This window comes from Sapajus apella, unplaced genomic scaffold (assembly GCF_009761245.1).
Source record: "Sapajus apella isolate SASKATOON/1434 unplaced genomic scaffold, GSC_monkey_1.0 scaffold120, whole genome shotgun sequence".
NCBI classification, from domain to species: domain Eukaryota; kingdom Metazoa; phylum Chordata; class Mammalia; order Primates; family Cebidae; genus Sapajus; species Sapajus apella.
This window is the reverse complement of record NW_022437060.1, coordinates 2,306,658-2,333,183: the sequence shown is the minus strand read 5'-3', so window position 1 is coordinate 2,333,183 and position 26,526 is coordinate 2,306,658. Positions and strand designations below refer to the sequence as shown.

The window sequence follows — 26,526 nt, the reverse complement described above, 5'->3', positions numbered from 1 at the left end:
TAGTAGTTTGAGAAGACAGGGCTGCCCTGGCAGACAGAAAATATGAGGAGCTGATTTCTGCTGTTGAGAAAACATGAAGAGCTTCTGCTGCTGTCGCTGTGCCCCACCTATGTTTTCGTCTCAGCCAGGGTTGCAGAAGGCTCACCAAATAGTGTGGGCCAGTTTGCTCACTTTGCCTGAGACAAGGGGGCAAATTGCGCCAGGTTGCTCAGAATGAAGAGGGCCGGAAGGATGTGGAACATGTAGTTATAACAATGGCAATATTTCAGGCAAACCAGGACAAGTTGGTCGCCTTAGCCTGGGACTTGATTCATTGAGAGGGCCACTCAGTGGAACCAGAAGTAGAAGCAGCTAGGGGGAGACACTGTGTGTGGCACTTATATTTGGGGCTCTAGACTGAAGGATGTGGAATTCCAGATCCTCTACCTTATGGCTGTGAGGTCTCAGTCAAGCTGCTAAATCTCTGTACGCCGTCATTTATTCCAGCTCTAAAATGGAGCAAATCAGAGTACCCAACTTTAAGTTTAGAGAAAAAGCAGTAAAAATCAGCTCTAACCATGGTGTCTGATATGTAAAAATGATCAATAAGTTTTACTATTTCTGTTACTAAAACAATACTTTTAGAGAGTGCTGAGGGTCAAACAAGAGAGATGAAATCCAGGTGAAATGGAAGGGCAGTTATTGGGCTTGGGTCAGAAGCCATAGCCGGAATGTAGCTTGAGGGACGTGAGCCTGGAGTCCTGGGCAGGATGTCAGGGCGTGAATGAAGCGAGGGCACACAGGCACTCTCTAAACAAGGAGCGCTATCAAGGATAGTACTTTCTGTTATTCAATGCTGGGCCTTGTCTGGGTAAGAAATCACACACTCTCTAACTCTGGCTAAAAAGAAATACGATGTTTTATGCAAAAATAAGGAGAACATTGGAAACTTGTAAAATAATAGATTATAAAAGTAATAAAGAAGAGGTAATTGCTGCTAAAAATGTAAGCATTTGCCTCCCGTCATTATTTGGCTCCAAAGTAGGGGCAAAAATAGAACATCATGTGTACTACGAGCATATTAACATGACAGACGTCAAAAGTTCCAAAGATGGGACAGACTAAGTCATTCATCCAATCAAACAGTAGAAGAGAAGATACAAAATAATGACCCTGGGGAAGATTTGGAAAGCCATTGTCCAAATATGCCTGTATGCTGTTTTTCTTTCTTGTTTTAACACCTAGAATTCAGGCTAATTTTTAACAACCAAGAAATTTCACCAGGAAATTGGGATTTCTGTCCTCATTTGCAATAGCAGAAATTTATCAACCCTTGACTAGTACCCCAAAGGCTGATGATGGGTTTTTCCTTATGAAGGGCCATGAATTTTCCACATGACTTGGCAAACACCCAGCCAGTGTAAGTCTTAAAAGCTGAAAAAAAAGACAGCAGTTTCAATCCTTTTTTATACCTCTTTCTTTAAGAAGTGGACTGTCTGAGCAAAAGTGAGGCAAAATTTACAAATGAGAAACTTCAAAAATATCAGATATTCAAGTCAGATACAAAGTGGGATCTTTAGAACAGGAAGACTCCAAATTTAAACAGGGCCAGAGAGAAAGCCGACAAGGGAGTAATGGATTCATTGCCATGGAAGCCACATCAAAGATTGAAAAAGAGGCAAGCAAATACCAGACCAAAAAAAAAAAAAATAGTAAGATCAAAGAAAAAGAAAGTGGCAGATTCTGGGACCTCATGCATTTAAATCAAAGCAGGCTTTCTTCTGAGATTCATCCCGTTTGAATCCACCTGTGACAATAACAAATCCAGCAAGTTACCAGAGGGACCATATTGTCCATGACACTGAGACTGTGAGTGAAATTTTGCAATCTAATACCTGGCTTTGTTGACCACTAAGATCAATGAAAGGCACGCCATTCAATATGCCAAGACCAAGAAAGCAAGTAAAGTAAAAAAAGAAAGAGACCGAATTGCCAAAAAAAGACAGTGAGGCAAAAGCAGATTTGGAAGAAAATTACCAGTGCTCTTTTTAAAATCCAATTTAACAACTATCTGTTGAATCTATTAATGGTTTAATCATACCTCTTGGAATTACATATTTACAAATGAATAAGACATTATCTATGCTTTTGAAAAAAAAATTAGAGAGGTATTCCAAAACATTCAGCAAATGTTTATTTCAGCATCTACTGTGTATCAGGTACTCCTTTAAGTAGGTGAAATATGTCAATGAAAAAGACAAAGAGTCCTACCCTCATAGTGCTTGCATAAACACAACAAGTAAGTGAATTATGTAGTAAGTAAGAAAACAATAAATGCTACAAGAAGAACAAAAATAGATCAAGGTAATAATGGGTTTAGGAGTTCTTGGATGGAAATGAGATGGCAATTTTAGATATGTCAGTCAGGGTAGGCATCATTAAGATACTGCCACCTGAGAAGAGACAAAAAAAAATCAGTTTTCCAGGAAGCTGTCTGAGAGTGCTTGCTCATGGTATTGATCTCTTTTACCTACAATAACTAGGCTTTGTTTTTCAAGCTTCCCTCACCACTCACATGCGTCCGAAATAAGCCTCTTTGATCTAATATTTGCTCTCTCCATTTATTTATTTTTCCACGTTTATTTCAAGAAAATAATTTCCTTTAAAGATGATTATGATTTTTCTGCTGAAAACCCTTCAGTAACCCTCTATTCTTTTCAGCCTAGCATTCAAATATCCTATCCCATGGCACTAACTTATCTTGCTTATCTTATTTATGACTTAAAATTTGCTGGTTTCCTGTAGTTTTTCGTTCCTAGTATGCTTGCATTGTGCCTATCGTACTTTTCCTTCCATCAATCTACATTTTTAGATAGAGGCAGTGTGTGATTTATCCTTAATTCCACCACAAGGCCTTGAATCATGCTTCACAAAAAGTAAGGGTTCAACAACTGCTAAGTGAATCAAATTTTTATTAAAAAATTGTAATTAACTTTTGCAAGTGTTTCTAAGAATTGGTAACAGAATTAAAAGAATAAAAGTTTTTGTTCAGTATTAACTGAAAATTGTTGGTCAGATAAAACGGATTTTGCTTGGAAAGCCTACAACAACTAAGTTTCCAGTCAACGGATGAGCACATTATCTACTGGAAGCTAGGTTTCCAGCCCAGTCTTTTATATACCAAAGGTCCTGGGCCATTTCATACAGACAATGTACTCAGAAATATAATCTCCATTCAGAATCATCCACAGCTGCCAAATAATGAAGTATTCTAGAGTCTGAAAAGAAAGGCATAATCAGATCTTCAGCATCCTCAGAAATGAAATCAGTGAAAGAAAATTAAAAACGATTAAAAATAGGTTTGAAATGGGAACAAAGAGACACTAATTAAATGTATACAGAAAGAAAGTAGAAGTGAAGAAGCTAGTACGTTTGAAAGTAAACATTGAGATCAAAAGAGGCGGTTGGAAAATAGTCGTTATGGTCTCTAATTAAAAACACTTATACTAACCTTATGTGTATAGCACATAAAATTTCAGTAAATGCAAAAATAAAAGACTTTTGATTGCTACTATGTAGAAATTGGTTAATGGTGCCCTGATGCGAGTATCTGTGTTGCAGTTCCAACATGCAGGGGCACTAGAGTCAGGATGAGGAAGAGGTTGTTGGTTTAAGCAGTTATGCTGCCAGATGAATGAACTAATGGGTAGCGTTCAACAGGAAAAGACAAGGTTGGGAATATTGGAGGGAGCAGGTCAGATGCCAGCAGAACTAAGCAGGAGAATAGCTTGAAGATGATCAGTATTCAATTTTTGCAAAGAATAGTTACAATAATTCAGCCAGACCAATTCTTCCATAGTGGTAATTCTAAAAAGGATGGCTCAATGGAGAGAAACAGTTTAGAGTGAGATTTTAATTTTTATTATCAAAGTTTTGGTAAATCAGACAAGAATATAAAAACAAATGATCTGAAGGATATAATTATTAATATGGAATTAAGAGGTGTGTAGCCTATAATTATAAAATATTCAGAATAATCAATACTTAAGAAAAACATCATTATATGAAGCAAATTTCTCCCATTAAATTTATCTGATAATGGACTAAATCTATAATTCGATAGTAGAATTATAACCTCCAATTCTCAATTACTTAAAACATCTAAAAATCTAAATCAGATTTAAAATTCACACTCGTACTGAAAAGCACATAAAAATGGCTTTGGTTTTATCCCTAAGCGGATTAAATATGCTCATCAGACTCTGTTGCTTCTAATGGCAGAAAAATTTAAACTTGATGATGAATAATAATTCATGTTTATGTAGTGCATTATTGGGTATACATTGGGTTATATTGTGATGTTCTCTGTACTTTTTTCTTCTGCCCTAGGCAGATCACTAACGGGGTGGTTTATGTATTGTGCTGCATCAAGGAAGCCATGCCATTCACGAGTCCCACCTGTCTAGAGGCACAAGACTTGCGTGTCAGCTTTTGTTGCTGTCATCCGTAGGACCTGCCTTGGTGTATAAGTCAGGGTTCTCTAGAGGGACAGAAGCAATAGGATATATGTATGTGTTAAAGGGAGTTTATTAAGGAGAATTGACTCACATGATCACACGGTGAAGCCCCATGATAGGTTGTCTGCAAGATGAAGAGCAAGGAAGTTAGTAGTGACTCAGTCCAAGTCTAAAAACCTCAAAATAGGAAAACCAACAGTGCAGTCTTCGGTCTGTGACAGCAGACCCAAGAGCCCCTGGTGAACCACTGGTCTAAATCCATGAGTCCGAAAGGCAAATAACTCAGACTGTGACATTTAAGTGCATGAAGCATCCAGCACAGGAGAAAGATGAAGGCTGGAAGACTCAGCAAGTCAGCTTCTTCCACCTTTTTCTGTCTGCTTTTTCTAGCAGCTCTGGCGATTGATTAGATGATGCGCGACCACAATGGGGGTGGATGTTTCAGGGGGGTGAGTCTTCCCCCAGTCCACTGACTCAAATACTAATCTCTTCTGGCAATATCCAGAAACATCCAGATACACCCAGACACAATACTTTGCATCCTTCTATCAAGATGGCACTTAATATGAATCATCACACTTGGCTTAAGGGTGTGAGGGGTAGTCACTTGGACTCTCCCAGACCTCCAAATCTACCTGCAGGCCCTTAACACATTTACTGAGAGCTTCAACCCATTTGGTAATGAATGGGTTAGGAGGGGACCCTCAGCAGCCTGCCTCACACTGTGCTAGAGTGACCAGGTCACTGTGGAACCCCTCAAGCCTTTCTGCATTGCCTCTTCCTCAGCCTTTGCTCACCTGTCTCCTCCTCCCCAGCCGATTTGCTCTGGGGTCATGCTGAACTTGAGACAGCTCTAACAGGCTTGCAGCCATCACAACCATGGGTTCTTCTAGGAGGAAGTAGCTTTCTGTGCCTTCCAAGATCTGCATTGTGACCACTATCCATATCCACCCAAATCTCATCTAGTTTCAATCGCTCAGGGAGAACCAGAGAGCAGGCCTCATGCTACTGCGTAACTGTACTCTTGTCTCAACCAAATTCCTCTGAAAATCTTCTACCCAGAGTAGAGGAGAGATTGCTCCCCTCAGTGTAATAGGAAACTACAATTTTCAACTATATATAGTACCCTCTATATCACCTGACTGAAAAATCTCTCTACCCTGAAACTTTTAAGCACTATGTTTTGCTATTTTTAAAACGGCGGCTTTTTTCCCTTTATTTTTAACTTTTTCCTGCAAACAATCTTTTCTTGAACCATAACTAAGTGAAGTAGAGCATTAACGTTTTGAAATTGAGGAAAGTAGCCAACACAAAAATAACATTATCATTAAATATTTAAATAATAAAAATAAATAAGTAAAAGTAATAAGTATCCATTTAAACATGATTTTTTACATTATAGGTTTGACGTATATAAAAAATTTGCAAATCCAAGATGGATTTCTCTTTTAACTTTTATTTTAACTTTTATAAGTTCAGGGGTACATGTGCAGGATGTGCAGATTTTTCATATAGTAAACATGTGCCGTAGTGATTAGCTGCACAGAACATCCCATTTCCTAGGCATTAAGCCCAGTATTCGTTAGCTGTTCCTCATGCTCTCCCTTCTCCCAAGCTCCTGCAGGCCCCATTGTGAGTTGTTCACCTCTCTGTGTCCATGTGTTCTCATCATTCAGCTCCCACTTATAGTGAGAACATGCAGTGTTTGGTTTTCAGTTCCTGCATTAGTTGAGCATAATGGCCTCCCACTCCATCCACGCTCCTGAAAAGGACATGATCTCATTCCTTTTTATGGCTGCATAGTATTCCATGAGGTATACATACACATTTTCTTTATTTAGTCTATCATTGATGGGCATTTAGGTTAATTTCATATGTTTGCTATTGTGAATAGTGCTGCAAGGAACATATGTATGAATGTGTCTTTATAAGAGAATTATTTAGTGGCCAGGCACGGTGGCTCATGCCTGTAATCCCAGAACTTTGGGAGGCCGAGGCGGGTAGATCACGAGGTCAGGAGTTCGAGACCAGCCAGGCCAAGATGGTGAAACCTCGTCTCTACTAAAAACACAAAAATTAGCTGGGTGTGGTGGCAGGCACCTGTAATCCCAGCTACTCAGGAGGCTGAGGCAGGAGAATTGCTTGAACCCAGGAGAGGGAGATTGCAGTGAGCCAAGAGCATGCCATTGCACTCCAGTCTGGGCGACAAGAGCAAAACACTGTTTCCAAAATATAGAAAGGAGAGAATGATTTATATTCATTTGGGTACATACCCAGTAATTAAATTGCTGTTTCAAATGATATTTTTGCCGCTAGGTCTTTGAGGAATAGCCACACTGTCTTTCATAATGGTTAAACTAATTGAGACCCCCATAAACAGTGTGAAAGCATATCTTTTTCTCCATAACTGTGTCAGTATCTGTTGCTGATTTTGTAGTAACAGCCATTCTGACTAGTGTGAGATGGTATCTCATTGTGGTTTTGATTTGGATTTCTCTAATGATCGGTGATGCTGAGATTTTTTTTCACATGTTAGCTGCATGCATGTCTTCTTTTGAGAACTGCCCATTCATGTCCTTTGTCCCCCGCTTTTTTATGGGATTACTTGTTTTTTTTCTGTAAATTTATTTAAGTTCCTTGTAGATGTTGGGTACCAGGGCTTTGTCAGATGGATAGATTGCAAAATTTTTCTCCCAATCTATTGGTTGTCTGTTCACTCTGATAATAGTTTCTTTTGTCATACAGACACCCTTCAGTTTAATCAGATCCCATTTGCCAATTTTTGCTTTAGTTGTAATTGCTTTTGGCATCTTCAGCATGAAGTCTTTGCCTGTGCCTATGTCCTGAATGGTATTGCCTAGGCTTTCTTCTGCAGTTTTTATAGTTTGGAGTTTTACATTTAAGTCTTTAATCCATTTTGAGTTGATTTTTGTATATGGTGTAAGGAACAGGTCCAATTTCAATATTCTGCAAATGGCTAGCCAGTTATCCCAGCACCATTTATTAAATAGGGAATCCTTTTCCTATTGCTTATTTTTGTCAGGTTTGTCAAAGATCAGATGGTCGTGGGTGTGTGGTCTTATTTCTGGGCCCTTTATACTATGGTTTCATTAGTCTACGTGATTGTTGTTATACCCGTACCATGTTGTTTTGGATACTTTAGCCTTGTAGTGTAGTTTGAAGTAGCCTAGCATGATGCCTACAGCTTTGTTTTTTTTACTTCAGATTGTCTTGGCTACTCAAGCTCTTTTTTGATTTCATATGAATTTTGAAAGAGTTTCTCCTAATTCCATTAAGAATGTCGATGGTAGTTTAGTAGGAATATTATTTAATCTGTAAATTGCTTTGGGCAGTATGGCCCTTTTCACAGTATTGATTCTTCCTATTCATGAGCATGGAATGTTTTTCCATTTGTGCTCTCTCTGATTTCTTTGAACAGTGGTTTGTAGTTCTTCTTGAACAGGTCCTTCACTTTCCTTGTTAGCTGTATTTCTGGGTATTTTGTTCCTTTTGTGGCAATTATGAATAGAAGTTCATTAGAAGTTAGGAAGTTTTAACTGAGACAGTAAAACAGGGAATAAATGTATAAGAAATTGATTTGATATCAATTTATTGAATAAGGTGACATCTATGTCACCTTATATATTATATATGAATATGTATATTCATATATGTCACCTTATTCAATAAATTGATATAAATAAATCAATATAATATAATTATATAAACTATATATATACATATCATATGATTACTATCATACCTTGGAGATATTGTGGATTTGGTTCCTGACCAATGCAATAAAGCAAATATTGCAATAATCAAGTTGTTCAAAGTTTTTGGTGCTGTAGTACATACAAAAGCTATGTTTATACTATATTACAGTCTATTAAGTGTGCTATAATAGCATGATATTTAAAATATATATACCTCAGTTTAAAAATATCTTATTGCTAAAAAAAACTAACACAAAGACACAAAGTGAGTGCACACTGTTGGAAAAATAGTACCGATAGAGTTGCTTGCCTCGGGGCTGGCACAAACCTTCCATTTATGAAAACCACAAAATCTGTGAAGTACAACAAACCAAAGTACAATAAAACACAGTATTGCCTGTATCTTCTTCACAAATTAAAAAAGAAACTAAAAAGTCTATTATTTCTTATAAAAATATATACAAGCATCTGGATAAAGAAAATATACCAAAGCAAAAAGATTGGCATAGTATTTACATAAATGTTTAATGAATTAGAACAATTTATATGCAATGTAATTTTTTAAATAGTGAAATTCATAAAAATTAATTTAGTGATGACTATGTAAACTAGAGAAAGAAAATAATAACTTTAGTGGAGGGATTTTATTAGAATTATTCTTGGAAACAAAAATAAAATATTTTTTTAAAAATCCATTCTCCAACTGAATGTTTTAATGTAAATAATAAATAACCAATAAAAATTCCAACAAGCTAGTGAAATAAAATTATCCTGTAATTACACTTTAAAATGAAATAGATAAAATATCAAATAATTCTCTTCAAAAATTGAAGTAGTTGTAAGTAAAAGTGGACAACAAGATAAATAATCCTCTTCAGCTGTTACACTGCATTAAAAAACTTTTTTTTTTTTTTACTAGTGTGAAGCTTGTAAAAAAATCTAGAAATAGCCTTTAGCATATCATTAGCTATTCATATAGGAAGACATTCTGATTGGGAGGCCACATCCTCCTGAAACATTAAGGGAGAGTGACAGATAAAAAAGAGACAGTGAAATAGAAAAAGACAGAGAAGTATCCAAATATAGATATAGTTGCAGTACATGCTGACGGTGATATTTAAAGCAGTGAAAAAAACTGAGTTTCTCATTAAATGATATTGGAGTAAATCAGATAATAGAAATTATCTTGATTCTTTTTCATAATAGAAAAAAATACTCATAACAGGCCACTTTGCTTTTAAAATAATATATCTATTAAAAAGGTAATTTGTGTCAATATTAATTAGAAATAAAAGTGGTAAAAAAAAAAAAAATCTAGTATCCCATATCCTTTCCAAAGTGAACCACTATTATATTAGGTTGGTGCAAAAGTAATTGTGGTTTTTGCCATTACTTTTAGTGCACAAACTAATAAGAACATTTCAGTGTATTTCTTCCCAGACTATGCTGTATGCTCAACTTCTTGTTGTTTACATCAGACTTTATACCCAATTATAACTCTTGCATTTTTAAATCAACATTATTTACTTCCCTTTATATTACAAGTGTTTAATTAGCGTTATTACTAACAAGTGAACTTTCAACATACTGATTTTTAATGACGTGCTTTACAAAACTGTATAGAACGTTTGAAATATTTTCTGTTTTTATCATTGTAGATGACGATTGTGGACAATCTTATGCATAAGGCTTTTTGCATACAATGTAGGCTTTTAAACTAGGTTCTTCTGTAGCAGAATAGAGGTATATTTTGCTTGTCTCTTGGCTTCAGTATGGCCATATCTTCTAAGATGCTTGCATAAGAGATAACTGTAAAGATGCTGATTTTCTTTTCATTTTTCCCTCTTTCTGTAAATTATTGTTTTATTTAGTATTAAAAAGTTCAGAAAGGAAGTGAAAATGGTTTTGTAAAATAGGCCCTTAAGAAGCAAGCAATTACAGTTATTTTTACATGGGCTAATCAGCATCCTTTTAAATGTGTAATCAAGTGGCATCTATAATTATTTGAGCTACTTGGCTCATGTGTACAATTGAATCTACCAAAAACGCACGTGTTTACTTTCCTTTCATAATCTTTCAGACCTTATAACTAAGAGTTTGTTTTTATTTTCACCCCAAAAGCTTAGTTTTGGAGGAATTCCAGTACCAGGAAAACCTGGGACCTTTTTAAAGAAAAACTTCCATGGATGCATCGAGAACCTTTACTACAATGGAGTAAACATAATTGACCTGGCTAAGAGACGAAAGCATCAGATCTATACTGTGGTAAGTCAGCTCATCCGTTTTGTCTTCATGGTTTCTACTGCTTTGGGGTAAGTCTTGCTTTCACCAACCCATTCTTCGCCCATTCGTAATATGTTTATCTTATGCTCTGAGTTCCCATCAGCCTCAGAGGTGACACTGTGGAGAAAGAGAATGGCAGGTATCTGATCAGTGTGAATTGCATTAGTGGAAGAAGCAAAGAAATTAGAACTATCCAGAGTACTCTTTTTTTTTTTTTTTTTAACTGTGGGATATATTTCATCTGTGGGTAGTATTTTCAGTCTACATTGGGACAACATGATTTTTTTTATTACCTCTGGACAACAAAATAAGAAAACAGATTCTATTAAATTATGCAGCTTGGGAGTTACATATTTATCTACTTATTGTTAATTTTAAAAATAGGTCATTTTAAAGGAGAGAGATTAAACTTTTAGTGTTTTTGAGATTCTCATTTATCATACTGACAAATTAAATGATTTTATAATCAAGTAACATTTGTCTTCCCTAATATACCATGAGTTTCATGCCCACCAGAGCTGTGTTTTCTTTTTAATACTGCATTCACAATGCCAGGCAGAGTGCCTTACATATGGAAGGTGCTCAGTAAAGGTGTCGATGTTTTCAAGAGTAATTTTGGATTTGACGGTTTCTCCCTCCAGTTCTATCTGTTTTTGCTTTCTATATTTTGTAGCTCTGGTGTTTGGTACATACACATTTAGTATGCTATGTGTTCTGTTGGATTCACTCTTCTATCATTATATAATATTATTCTATATATCTGATAACTTTCTTTGCTCTGAAGTCTATCTGATATTAACATAGCGAATCTTGCTTTTTCTCTATAAATGTCTTTGTGGTATAACTTTTCCTATCATTTTGCTTTTAACCTGCTTATGTAATTATTTTTGAAGTGAATTTCTTGTGGACAACAATTAGTTGGGTCACGTTTTTTAATCCATGCTTTCAATTTCTGCCTTTTAATTGGTCTATTTAGCAAATTTGCTTTTAATGTAGTAAATGTGTTATGCTTAATGCCTGTTTATTTTTGTTTTCTGGGTTTTAAAAAATTCTCTATTTTTCTCTACCTTCCTGTGTGTCTTGGAGAGTTTTAAAAATTCTATTTTGCTTTATATGATATTACAGTATATCTGTGTATAGTTTTTGTTAGTAGTTTCTGTAGACATTATATTATATATGCATAACTTATTGTAGTTTACTGGTTTAATAATTTTACCAATTTAACTGATATGTAGAAACCTAATTTCTATTTACATACGTTTACCTTCCCTTATTTATTTTATAATTGTCTTAATTTTCAAATTAAGATAATTATATTCTAGAGCCATTTCTATATATTTAGAAGGATTTCAAGTAGTATAATTTTTGCTACGATGTCAAATGTCATTGAGAGAATTCAAGAGGAGGAGAGCTTGTTGCATTTACTCATACCTTTTATCAGTATTGGCGAAGATAAAGAAAATATCTTGAAACCACGAGGGGTATCTTTGGTTGGAATTAGTACTAAAGCTTCATTACTGCTGACCATGTGACCTCCAGTGACATTATAGTGTTTGTGGGTGGGTGGGAGAGGGATGCCCTTCATATCACTGGACTATGATGCAAGTCCTGACTCAGCATTAAGCCATCTCTGAGACTGCTCCTGCAGGGAGTGAAGGGAGTTCCTCATCACAGCTCAGTAGGGGCGGAAGTCTAGGCTTTCCTTCTGATCTCAGTTGATACCACAGGGAGAGACTTGGTTCTATCTGACAATAATTAAATCCCCAGATTTCCAGAATTGGCCTTGTAAGCCAGAGATTCCCAGATTGATCTTCCCATGTACCAGCCTGGCTAGAGACTTGGGCACCTCACTACAGCATGACTCAATGGAAGTGGGGCCATCATCTTTTCTATGGCATTTAGCTTAGGGAGAAAACTTGTCGTTTAAAAACATCTCTCTTTTTATGCAATCCCCTTCCTAATCCCTTGGCTAGAGTCTTCTAATGGCAATGTTAAACAAAATTTTGTCTGTACTAGTTGATCTCTCTGGGTTGTCATGTAACAGCATGTTTAAGACAGATAGGGTTAAAAGAAAATCCACTGTATTTTTCCCTTGTTTGGTCCTGAGGTTTTTATATATCCTTTATTTCTTTTCTTCACTGTTCAGAGTCTTTTTAGGTAAATTTTATACAGCATTTCTATAGTCTTTTAGTTGTACTGAGCAGGAAAAATAGGGAAAACTATGTTATTCATATCTCTGGAATTGGAAATCTCTTCAACTGACATTTTTTCTTTAATCCATGGCAAGAGTAGGTCACCCTGTCACTGACAGCAAAAATCTGATTCTTTTTGCAATTTTATTATGGAATTATCTGAACAAACTATGTCATTTAAATGACCTTGTGTTTGTTTTCTTCTTTGATACATATAATTAATTTTTTTATATTTTGAAATATCATGTTAATACATTTTCTTGGAAATTGCCATTGGATTTCAGGGTGTGAGACAGAGGATGCTCATGGGAATCACACTTGGATTAAAGGTTGTCAACATTTTAGAATATTTATGTCAGGTCCCTGACTCCTTCAGTTTGGAAAAATTAGAATGATGCTAGGGAGGGATTAGTTACCTCACTGGCTCCAGAAGAGCCAGTGACATTACTTGTCTATCTCTGGCTCATGGCCAAGGCTTCTGACAATTCTGCAACTTGCCCAAGTGAACTTAGGTCAACTGTCTGCTAATTAACATAAGCCCTGTCTTGCTCATGACATTTTTTATTCTACGTTTGGAGTCTTGAGCCATGGAAAGCAGGCTCGTTCCTACCCCTTTCCCAATATTGTTTCAATAAATATTTCACAATATATCAGCTTCCTTGAGCCCAATCTGCTGACACAGAGGCACTTACATTGAGATCATGCGCTCCCAGAAGTTCAGCCTAGCCTAATGTCATAAACATCAAGGGGCATCACTGCCTGCCATTTTGCTAAGACATGGCAGACCAAGTTGAAATACAGTAAGTTTATTAAGAACATTGCTCACTCATTGTTCATAAACTGGGGCTTGAAAGTATAAAAGCCTGAGCCTTAGGTATAAATAACTAAGATCCCTATAGTAATATTGAAAAAGAAAGTCTTTATACATATTATGTGTGTGTAATGATAAGATATATTAGAGTTACTGAATAAGCAGAGAAAAAAATGGAAGAAGGAACAAGAAAACTTCAGTTTCTGAATATCGGTAGCTTCTATCATTTCCTTTTCTTAAAGAATCGTTATCTAAAACTTTAATAAACTTTAAAAAAATTTAACAAATGTTTAATAAGTGGTGATTTTTAAACGACTATGGCACTTATCAAGTTGCCTAAAACTTTGCTAGTATGCATTACACCTCAGGGCTTAATTGGCAGTATCATTAACATGCGGCATAAAGAATCCATTTAGCACTAATGCATTTGGAAAAAAAACCCCAAGAAAATTGTTTTACTGTGCAGGTAGACCACCTTAGTTTGAGCCTTCACAATTTAGAAGAAAAAACTTACATTATTTTTCTTCCAAATTGCTTCCCAAACTCTGCCTAAGTGAGAATCCATATCACTATACACTTGCACATGTACACACACACACACACAATTTATATACCTAGTCTATCTCCTTTGGGAATTCCTTATGGGAAGCAATGGTTTGCACTGTTAAATGAGAACAAACTCTTTCTGTAGTCAAGCTTAAAGTTTTCCCCAAAGACACCATATCTGCTGCAAAATCAGCTTTGCTCCCAGTCACTAAGTCACTGCGGTGCTAAGTAAGGGCTTTTGGAAGGAATGGTGTTTTTGTCCTTTTCTAGTGTTCACAGACTCCCTTACAGTTATTAAGCCTTGGGAAGTTCAGATTCAAGGGATTGACAAATCAGGCAGCAAGAGTATGATACTACCCATCAATTATAAAATGTGATTAAAGGCTCACGGAAGTCCCAGCCCTTGCCTAATCTAGCGTATGCCTCTCTAGCTGGCTGCATTCAGCAGGGATCCTCATTGCAATCTGTCATCGCTTTTTGTGGGACCTTCCTACTCCCTGGAGACTTAACAGCTATTCCATAGAGATAATTCAATTTAGTCTTTATAGCTCAATTTGACTACAAGACAATTCTCCACATCCCGAAATGCAGTAAAACTAACAGCTTAAAGTAGACATAAAAAATACCTCACTATTGTTCCTCAAATCCTCTATCATATGCAAATACAGCACTGTGTAATAAACAATCAGAAAGCAAATGGCCCATTAAAGTGTGTGTACAGTACCTGTAATGTGGATTATTATATATGTAGTATAAGAAATATATTGCTCTGATAGTTACCTGAAAGTGATTAATTTCATACCTTGCACTCCATCAAAAATGATGCTTTTTTTGAGCTGTTCTTTCTGAGTGTTATATCCCCTCTCCCAGAGGCAAGGAGAGTAACATGATTCCCTGGGAGCTGGCTGAAGTTTCACTCACCTCATTGTAGGTCTCAAAATATTTTTTTTTTTGTCGAAAAGAAGATCATAGCGGAAATGTATGTGTTACTTAACTTTGTCTTCAACAGAAGAGAAGAGAAGAAAATGCAAATAGTTAATAGGAAGACTCTGGTTACAGAGTTGGCTTTGGTTCTAACTGACTATGTCAATTCATTTCTGTGCCTTTGTCTCCAAATAATTGGAATCAGGGAATTGGATGAGAGGTCGCATGTACAAAGTTCACATAGTAATAATAATTATAATACTCCCAATCCCATGGTTGAAATGCTAAATAATCACAACGTATCTTTTCATTTGTCCTAGAGGGAAATCTAAAGGTCTCACTTCAGTGTTCCTGGAAGCATGAGCAATAAAATCACGATTGAAACATTGACTTCCTAGGTTGCTAATCCCCACTCTATGGCTCATTCAGCTATGGGATCTTGAGAAAGTTACCAAACTTCAGTATCCTCATAGGTGAAATGAAGGCAATTACAGTGCCTACTTCAAAGTGTTATATGAAGATTAAATCTGTAATATTCTTAGTGCAGTGCGTGGTACACAGTAAGCACCCAATAGATTGGAACTATTAATAAAAACATCTAAAAATCCACTCAACTGAGGTTGACGTATAAGCCAATATTTATTTACCATTTTAGATAGATAATTAATGCAATCACATACAGTTCCTTTTGTAAAAGTGAATTGGAAGCAGCTCCTTTTCTCTCCTGAATCTGAATTTCTCTTTACTCCCAAACTATATGTCATGAAGTGGGTTTGCAGTAAACATATTATAAACTTAATCATCTCATTTATTTGAGAAAATTTGATGCAAATCATTACTTTAGATTTGATCAAATGTTGACTCCTTTGAAATAAGGAACTTAAAAGCATGTTTCCTGACAGGTTTGAGTATAGCAATTGATGAGTAGCAGAAGTGGCCTTTCTTGAAGTTTGCTGTCTTTTGTTTGCATCTCTGCTGTCATGTAACTTACTGGAGCATGGTTGATTATTTCTTATGGCTCTAAAGCCAAGAAAACAGTCACCCTCAGAGTTATGTGTAAGAAATAAGTGTGGACATGAGAGCACACACATATTCACATCCACAGATGCACACTCATACACACACACATAGTGACAGGCACCTTTATCTTACCTCCCTGTGACCCAGAAGCTTATGAAAATTGCTCAGAGAAAACTCCCTACTGTCCAGTAAAGCCTATAATCTCTTTAGCTTGTCTCCAGGATCATGTTTCATCCCTGTGAGTATGCTCTGTGATAAATGATACCTTCTCTTGATGGAAGTAATCATTTGAAAAAGCAACTAACATATCGTGTCTTCTCTCGTCTCATTCCTGCTGTCTTCTACTTCCATTTGGCCAGTCTGACATCCACATCACCTGCATCTATGGGGTATGCTCCTCATACCCAGGAAAAATCATTTCCAAGTTATTTGCTCCCTGAACAGTTGCTTTCTTTCTTTCTTCAGAAAAATTGGAATTAAATAGTTTCAAGGTCATACAAAGAATAATGTGCCTTAAAGGAAAAAGAAAAAACTAACAGTGTAATGGTTAATATCTTAGTCCATCATGGCAGCTATAACAAAATACCATAAACCAGTTAGCTTATGAATAATGGAAATTTATTTCTTACAGTTCTGAAGGCTGGAAAGTCTGAGATCAGAGTGCCAGGATTCAGGCAAGGTCTCCCTTCCAGGTTGTAGACCTTACACTTCTCACTGTATCTTCCTCCTTCCTCACATGGTGGAAAAACAACGAAAGTCCCTTAAGGCTATTTTCCAAAGACATTAATCCCATGACCTCATCACCTAATCACCTCCTGAAAGGACATAGCTCCTAATACCAACATATTGGGGATTAAATTTCAACATATGAATTCCAGTAAGGGGAGGATAAAAACATTCAAACTATAGCAGTCTTTTCCCAAAGTTGTTTTACCTGAAATTAGTGTATGACTCTTCCTTCCTATCAGATGAGCAAATGTAACCAGTTTCTTTTGCTTATCTGATAAAATTATTGTGTAAGGCTATTAAAAAAAACTTATTTAGAATGTTTTAAAAATATTTCTATATAAAAATGAAAATACAGAACAGGGTATCCAATCAGCCAGAGAGGAAAACACCGTTCTCATCTATTATACATATTTTATTTTCACACTTTAAATGTATATTTATATATCACAGGTGAGAGTTTATTGACAATTTTATACTTTATCCTTTAAAAGTATTTTCAATGTTTTTAAAACTTTCATTGAAAGTTGTTTTTTCTCTATTTACAACTATTATTTTGGCACTAACTATATTTACCATAGTTCGTTTAAGAGCCTACTGTGTTAAAATTTGAGTTAATTTTTTTCTGCCAAAAATAATATTGGGATTTCAACCATGGTGGAAAAATAATTTTCTGAAATTTAAAACAGATGACTAGAAATGAAGATTATTGGGTCAAAGATTATGGATTTTTGACTCAACCCACATTGCTTAAAGCCCACACCACGTTCCATGCTCGCTGGCAGTGTACAGAGGAGCCGGCTTATTCCGTAGTTTCACCTGACGCTTTCCGAGTCATTTGAATCTTCAAGGGCTTTTTAAAAGAATGGGCTACGTAAAAGTTGGAAGGACCTCAGATGCGCTTCCTCTATGCAAAACGTCCAACGAATGAACTGAGCATATTATTTTGATGCCCTTTCACTCACAATGATAACCGCAATGATCACTCCTCCGTTTGAAGACACCTTGTTTCGGAGCACTTATAGACAAGGCCACAGATCACGGCGGTCGGTGGAGGGCTGACTGACATGCTGCGGTTCAAGCCGTGATCCTCTGTCCCTGAAACTTCTGTGCGTAGCAGGCAGGAGGCACGTATTATTATCTACTTTTTATCCCACAAAATACTTTATACTCAGGATTAGGAAAGTCAATGACATACATTAGTGGTTGTGCCTTTCACAGTCTTCTTCCTCTCCTGGAAAGCACTCCACCATCAGGTTTTATTCTTTTTTTTTTTTTTTTTTGAGACGGAGTTTCTCTCTTTTTACCCAGGCTGGAGTGCAATGGCGCGATCTCGGCTCACTGCAACCTCCGCCTCCCGGGTTCAGGCAATTTTCCTGCCCCAGCCTCCTGAGTAACTGGGATTACAGGCACACGCCACCATGCCCAGCTAATTTTTTGTATTTTTAGTAGAGACAGGGTTTCACCATGTTGACCAGGATGGTCTCGATCTCTTGACCTCGTGATCCACCCACCTCGGCCTCCCAAAGTGCTGGGATTACAGGCTTGAGCCACCGCGCCCGGCCGGTTTTATTCATTTTTATGAGGCATTTATTTTCTTTTAGGGTCCTGAATGACTTTCATGCACAGTAAAGAAAACAATAATACAAAGCTGGGCAGATCCGTGAACAGCACCGATCTCTGAGTACTGAAGACCAGTGAGGTGTTTCAGAAATGGCCCCTGTGTACTTTGCTGTTTGCCAAAGGAATCTCTCCTGGGTGTCTTTTGCGATGTAAGAGGTTGAGAGTGAAATCCTTGCCTTTGGTGTGAGAAAGGAAGGAGAGCAGCAAAGAGCGGAGTGTGGAATCCCACGGCTCCTGGCTCGCAGCAGCTCCTGTCTCTGCATCTGGCTGCCAGGCTCTCCCTCTGGGTTGAAGGAGATGGTGGCGGGTGCTGCAAAGGGACAAAGCTCTTCCCCAGAAACTCAGCCCTCTGTTTCCAGTGGCTCTTGTATCCTTCAAGGTGAATAGATACTTTTATGCGAGTGTTTCAAAATTGTTAGAATCAGTTCGTCCTACATGTAAAAGTTTGCTTCCCAGTTTCTCACTGATGTGGCCTCTTTTCTAATCAGGCCCAGGTTACTCTCTGTTTCTGGAATTCACTCCACGCACGTCCTCCTCTCAGCCTTTGCGTGCTGTGTTTCTCCTACGCCAGCCGAGCTGTCTTTTTTCTCCTTCACCTCTTCCCTGACCCAGTCCCAAACTAACCATCCTTCTCCAACCTCACTGGTAGAATTCACGTTCTGAACCATTGCAATGCTCAAAAGTATTTACTTGGTTTTCAGAGGTAAAGTAGGATCCTGGAACACCCAGGCTGTGCTAACCCAGAAACCTAGAGTTACTACATTGTAGGGAGGCCTAGGGGGCACTGGAAGACAGGCAGGCAAGCACAGGTTTCAGGGAGCCACTAGGAGCTTGGGACCAGTAGCTACATAGCAAGTAATGTGGAAGGCTGAAATTGTTTAAAATGGAACCACCATTAGGGCAGGCTCATAGGAACCTGCCGTGCACCCTCCATGCCTTGTCAACCCGAGGCATTGTCAGTATCTTTCTGGAGCACAGTGCTGAGAAAAACTGTAGGGCTGTAGTCAGACTGGGTAGAGAAGGCTGCTGTCATCGCTAAGCAGTGTCTACAATGGGGTAGGGCGGGGGGAGTGTTGAATGTGCTCTCTGCCCACCCTGTCCAGGTGCACTCCTTGTCCCACCTTCTCCTCAGAGCCCTTTTCAGGCTCTCAGTTTCATAACAACTTTCTTGCTGTGAATTTCATACATATACAACACGGCATAACTTAGCACTTGAGTCATCATTGTCATTTAAATGTAGTTATTGAACATCTACTATGTTTACAGCAAATGATCCTTCTCATCAAAGAAAGGCATCGTCTCCACTCTCATCAATTACACACCAGGCATGGGGTCACCTCTGCAGAACTCAGTGTTCATAGTGGATACCCTGGCCTTGGGCATCCCCTCAGACCTTTCCACTCTCCCGGTCGCCATTTGACAGCCACCTTTACCCCCCACCTTTTTTGTTTTTTTTGAGACAGAGTCTTGCTCTGTTGCCAGGTGCCAGGCTGGAGTGCAGTGGCACAATCTTGGCTCACTGCAACCTCCGCCTCCCAGGTTCAAGCAATTCTCCTGCTTCAGCTTCCCGAGTAGCTGGGATTACAGGTGTGCTCCACCACGCCCAGCTAATTTTTGTATTTTAGTAGAGACAGGGCTTCACCATGTTGGCCCGGATAGTCTCGATCTCTTGACCTAGTGATCCGCCCGCCTCGGACTCCCAAAGTGCTGTGATTACAGACGTCAGCCACGGCGCCTGGCCCCACCTTTCCCCTTTTTATCTCACTTGCCCTTATGATTTGACCCTTACTATTGGTTTGTTTCTCCATTGTGATCACTCATCACAATTCTGGTTTCCCATTTGGTTTTTCAACTTCCTTCCTTTCACCACAACTCCAGCCTGTGGATTCTGGCACTGCTTCCAGCTTCCACAGCCACAGCCACTGCACCTAGTGGCAAGACTCAAACATCATTTACAAGAGTTAGAAAGGAGAAATCACAGGGATAGTAGGTTCAGGGGACTTTGTGAACGTGCAGGAACTTGGCCTGGGCATGGCAGATCCAAAAACTCAAAGTCGGGCCTTGGGAAACAGCAAGCTTTATTCTAGTCTATTTCTTTGCAAAAGTTATTCCTGCCACCCTAAGTATATAAATAAAACATGCCTCTATGTCACTCATGGTGTTAAATATGTGATATGTGGTCAGGGAATGTATATGGATGAAGGCACTAGGTGATGAGGAAGAGGATGATCTTTGAAGGAAGATTAAATCCTAGCCTTACCGCATAATGGATACAAAATTTAGATAAATTTGTTTAAGCTGTCTCTGCTTCAGTGTCCTTCATCTACATGGTAGAGCTAATAATGCCTGCTTTACATGTATAGAGTGAGTCCTAGGATATTATAGACATTGAATCACTAAACGCTGATAAATCTATGATAATTATTTTTATTGCCTCACTCACTCATCATTTCTTCTCTCATGCTCCTCATGAAGACCAAAGTCCTGTGAATAATCTCTAGCCTGCTCTACGAATGGCCTTTTACAAGTGCAACACTAAAGGTTATAGATCAGTGATTATTATTATTTTATAGGGCACATACCTCTTTAAGGATGTATTGAAAACTATGAACACATTTTATTTAATGTAATGTTTTTGAGGCTTCATTGATGCCTGTGAAGTATATCCATGGACAGTAACCCAAGAACTCCAGGTTAAATTTTAGACAAGGAAAAATTTGTATGCAAAATAAAACTGTGTTTTTATAAATCCCTAACAATGTAAGTATTCCTTGTTGAATCACCAAGATTCACAGTAAGTAGGGACCCTAACACTGGATTTGCTCCATGTGAGCCAGTGGGGCTGGCTTCTTTGAAAAGCCTCACCTTTTGTCACAAGATTTATAAGACATCTCTATGTGTCAAGGTCTAGGTTGTTAGAAATCGAAAAAAAAAAAAAACTATATAAATGGCTTTTTAGTATAAGGTGGATAACTACGAAAACAGGTAAATAGAATTCCAAGTTGTCCAGAAACATCATGTGCAACAAATCAGGTGCATCCTCTAGCTTGAGAGAGGGTGGCCAGTGAAGAAATAAGGGCTAGAAATGTTCTCTCTGCCACCTCCCAGGCTGAGATTCAGGCCTCTTCAAGAAGGTACAGTTACCAGGGAACACACAGCGTACAGGTACCAAAGAAGCTTGCCAGAGAACTGAGGTCGCAGCTTTCTGGAGAAGCTGATGGCTGTGGGGAGACTGAAGCTGGGGCTGAACTCTGCAGAGTCCTGGGCCTCCCTCAATAACAGTAACGTAGTCATGGAGGACAGTCACCTGGAAGCAGCTTCCAGCCTCTTATCACCCTGCAGTAGCCCTCTACTGCCCCCTATGGGCAAAGCATAACATTCAGCCAGTTGACGAAAGAGAAACGTTTGCAGGGTCCAACTCCATGACCATTTGATCCAGCAATCCCATTACTGGGTGTCTACCCAGAGGAAAATAAGTCTTTATATGAAACAGACACTTGCACATACATGTTTATAGCAGCACAATGTATAGCTGTAAAAATATAGAACCAGCTTACATGCCCGTCAACAAAGCAGTTAAGGAAAATGTGGTATATATGAACCATGGAATACTACTCAACCTTAAAAAGGCTTAATAATGACATTTGCAGAAATTTGAATGGATTTGGGGACTATTATTCTAAGTTAAGTAACTCAGTAATGGAAGATCAAACATTGTATGTTCTCACTTATAAGTGGGAGCTAAACTATGAGGATGCAAAGGCATACTAATAATATAATGGACTGGGGACTTGGAGGGAGGGTGGGCAGAGGGTGAGGGATAAAAGACTACACACTGGGTGCAATGTACACTGCTTGGGTGACGGGTCCATCAGTATCTTGGAAATCAGCACTAAAGGGCTTATTGATGTAACAAAATACCACCTATTCTCCAAAACTATTGACATAACAATTTTTTAAATGTAAAAAAATAAACAAAACAGGACAAAGAAGAGTGTCTTTGGAACTGAACTTCAGAATAAATAACTGGCACAACTGCCAATCTCTTTTCTTCTTTTAAAACTTTGGGTTAAAAACTAGAGGTTTTGGACATCTGGAAAAAGAAATTGGGAAGACAAAAGGAGACATATGTATATTCATGGTTTGATACGTCACCTGATCACAGTTTTATGCAATACCAGCATGCCTCACAAATGTATAGAGTCCAAAGCCAGAAACATAGATCTAAGCTCCTGTAATTAGTAAAATGTCAATTTATTTAACTTAGTCACTATGTATATGCTTCATAAAAAATACTGAAACTCCTACTCTTATTTTGGGACCATGTAATTTATTACATTAAAAAGCGTTTCTCATACTCAAAAAGTTTAGAACACTCTATAGGTGGACATGAATTAGAAATACTTAAGTAATTTACCTCTCTGCATGAAGATTTATTATAATTCTCACAAAAAATTCTTCAAATTTAACCTAAAAATTGTTATACTTAGTTTATTCTCTTCCATTGAAATTGATTTATTTCTTTGCCATTTCTTTGTATGTTTATCTAATACCTTAGTTTAGCTCATCACTCTAGCAGTGCATTCACCCATGGGGTTATCCCGTCTCCCCCATGGTGGCCAGTGATTACTTCAGTATTTCCCCTGACGCTCTAACAAGATCTGAGATACGCCTTGCGTCAGCCTAGGAAGCAAGCCCTCTGAAGGATGTTGGTATTTGTCCCCACTGCATCAGAGAAATCTAGTAGCTAAATAAATATCTTATCTTTAAAAATATTAATAATAATTTAAATATAAAATATAACAGATTAACTAGGTCTTTAAGAATGTGACTTTAGATGCAGAACAGGTCTAAATGAACGTACATAGCCTTTACAAGCCACATTTGATGTGTCTGACAGAAATTTCATCTCCAAACAAATTTTAGGGTGAGGGTATGCTCTAAAACCCACCATTTACTTCACTTATATGGGTCACGTGGTGGATGCTTGTAAGTGAAAATCTGACCCTTGTTACAGAAACTTCAATGCCAGCTTCCCAAGGTAAATGGAAGATTCAGCAGCCCCAGATGACTTCAGTGGAGGATTGGATGTGCCCATGCACATGGAATGAGCTTGCCTAGAAGCTCATTAGAGAAAGCATTTGTTATTGTTGTAACATGGAGGACTGTATGTGCTCATACACATGGAATGAGCTTCTAGGCAAGCTCATTCCGTGTGTTTGTGGAGGATTGTATGTGCCCATGTAAATGAGCTTGCCTAGAAGCTCATTCCATGTGTATGGGCACATACAATCCTCCATGTTGCAACAATAACTGCTTTCTCTGTAGGCCTCTAGTAAGCTAGAGTGCATTTTATCAAACTTTTAATTCCTTGTGAAGACTGACAATGACCAAGAAAGTCTAGGCCCTTTTTTTTCCCCATGGTTTTATCCACAAAATTGAATGTTCATACTAGGATTTGACAATCCATGGCATTTGGTCACAAGGTCTTCTGCCTTGTGGCCTAAGGATCTTTGCAGCCCTCATACACACTACAGGAAGCAGTCAGTCTCCATGTTTCATAAGAGTCCAGAAATCATTAGGGCCGAGAATGCTCTGGAAAAGTACAAGAATCACAGCCTTCTCAACAATGTAACTCAACAGCCAAAATATAAGCCAAGAAGTATCTTGTAAATCACATTGTATTACCATTATTCATGAAAAAATGTTTTTTTTTTAAATAGGAAAATGTGTAAACACAGAAAAACAGAAAGAAAATGAGTCAACTGCAATTTTATCAAAGCAATCATAAATACTATACAAACGTAGATTTTTTAGTCTTCATTTTAAAAGGACTATTTTGTGTAATTTTGAGTAATTCCTTTTCTTGTTATCAATACTCTGCAATGAAAATAACATGTTGAACATTCATCGCATGCCAAATATTCTATCAACTGATTTTTATATTTGTTTTAATCCTCAGCATAACTTTATGAAGTAGATAGCTATTTGTGGTTTCAGTTTGCTGTTGAGAAAAGGGAGGTTCAGTAACATTAAAGAAACTTGCCCAAGATACATAAGTAGCATGAGATAGAACCTGCATTCCATTAATGGCCTTTCTTTCTTTGGGGGGGGTGTGTTCTTGTTCTTACAAGAAATTGATTGAAGCTGAGCATATTTACATTATACAATCATGCATATCTGTATTTTAAAATCACACAATCGTTGTTCACTGTGTAAAATTTGCAAAATACAGGTAAGCACGTAAAGAAAAATTATCCCTCCAGAGATAAATGCTGTTAGTCTTTTAGTAAATCACCTTTAGAGCTTCTAATGCCAAATTTGTGCTAGGCTGCTATGATATGCTTAACACAAATTTTATATTTTGCTCTAATCCCAGAGTTACTAAATTTTAACTAAAGTAACATTAAATTGTAAAAATGATGATCAATTTAAAAAAGTTGAATAAGTGAATGCATTTTTAATAAGAAGAGAAAGGAGTAATTTGAATTTCCAGTAAAGAAGTGAGCACAGTACAGATTGGAGATGCATAGTACATACTTGTTGAAGCTTGATGATTATACCAAGATGAGCTTGACTGAAGGAGATGTGAAGAAGAATGTCATCCTCATGGAGCATCTTCTCATAGGAGGCTGATCCTCTCCATGCCTAAAGATCTTCATATACAATTAAGAGAGCCATAGTACTGTCTGATTCTTAGCTGCCTGGAGACAGAGTGCTAGAAGACGATCTTCAGATGCCTCACTCCATTAAACATTTTCTCCTTCCCTGATTCAGCAGAGGTGCCATGACCTAATTAGAAAGAGCACTGTGTTTGTCAGAAAATGTGGCTTCTCCGGTCAATTGGGTCACTACAACTAGTTAGTGAAATTAATTGTGTAAAGTTCACAATAAACTTGTTCTTTGTGGTGCTTTCTATGGTTGAGAAGTATGTCCTCCAGATAATCTCTAAAATAATTTTCAACTCAAAGGTTTCATTAAGAAAAGGCTCTTAAAACTCCTTCTATCACTGTATTAGTCTGCTCTCGCCGCCAAAACAAAATACCACAGACTGTTTGACTTACACAACAGAAATTATTTTCCCACAGTTCTGGAAGCTGAAAGTCCCACATGAAAATGTCAGCAGGGTTGATTTCTTCTGAGGGCGTCTCCCTCACTTTGTAGATGGCCGTGTTCTCCCTGTCTTCCCATGGTCTTCCCATTGGGCATGTCTGTGTCCTAATATCCTTTTCTAATAAGGACATCAGTCATGTTAGATTAGAGTCTATCCTAACAGCCTCATTTTAACTTATTCACTTCATGTAGTGTCGTGTTTCCAAATACAGTCACATTCTGAGGTACTGGGTGCTGGGCCTTCAGCCTATGAATTTAGAGGGGCACAATTCAGCCCATAACAATTAGGCTCTGGAAACTACCTAAAGTGCTTGTGTGAGTAGTCTCCAACTCCACTTCCTAAAACAAAACTAAAACATAGAATTTTCAGTGCCATGAAGTAGTCAGGTATCCAGATCCTTCTATCCTTCTGCTTGGCCATTCCAACTGTATTTCTTCCATTCTGAGGGTCCCAATAGTCTGCTGGAGCTTGAGGTGTTCTACCTACATGCCAGGCTGCAGAGAAAGGAAGCCATGAAAACAAAGGGGATATTTCTCCCAGCTGAGTCAGCTCCCCTTAAGAAGCCTTCCAGCAAGTCCCCATCCAATGCTCCTTCCATGCCATGCTTCATGGCTCCAACTTAGTCACCTGACAACACATGTCTTCAAGAGAAGTGGGTAGATGTAGTCATCCAGTCGAGCACATTCTTGCCTCAAACAAATCAGTATTTCACTGCCAAGAAATGCAGGAACAGGCCGGTACAGTGGCTCACGTCTATAATCCCAGCACTTTAGGAGGCCCAGGCAGGCGGATCACCTGAGGTCAGGAATTCAAGACAAGACTGGCTAACATGGTAAAATCCCATCTCTACTAAAAATACAAACACTAGCCAGGTGTGGTGGTGCACACCTGTAGTCTCAGCTACTTGGGAGGCTGAGGCAGGAGAATTGCTTGAACCCAGGCAGAAAAGTTTGCAGTGATCCAAGATCACACCACTGCACTCCAGCCTGGGCAACAGAGAGAGATTCCATCTCAGAAAAAAAGAAAGAAAGGAAGGAAGGAAGGAAGGAAGGAAGGAAGGGAGGGAAAGGAAAGG

General features: G+C 38.0%; 1 protein-coding gene across 1 annotated transcript in view; it reads left to right on the top strand.

The window, feature by feature from the left end:
- Positions 1-26,526, top strand: part of CNTNAP5 (contactin associated protein family member 5) — an 851,907-nt gene that overhangs the window by 410,420 nt on the left and 414,961 nt on the right. The window contains exon 7 of the mRNA XM_032260961.1: positions 10,334-10,477. Coding sequence (XP_032116852.1) covers positions 10,334-10,477 — 144 coding nt within the window. The remainder of the gene's footprint in view (positions 1-10,333; positions 10,478-26,526) is intronic.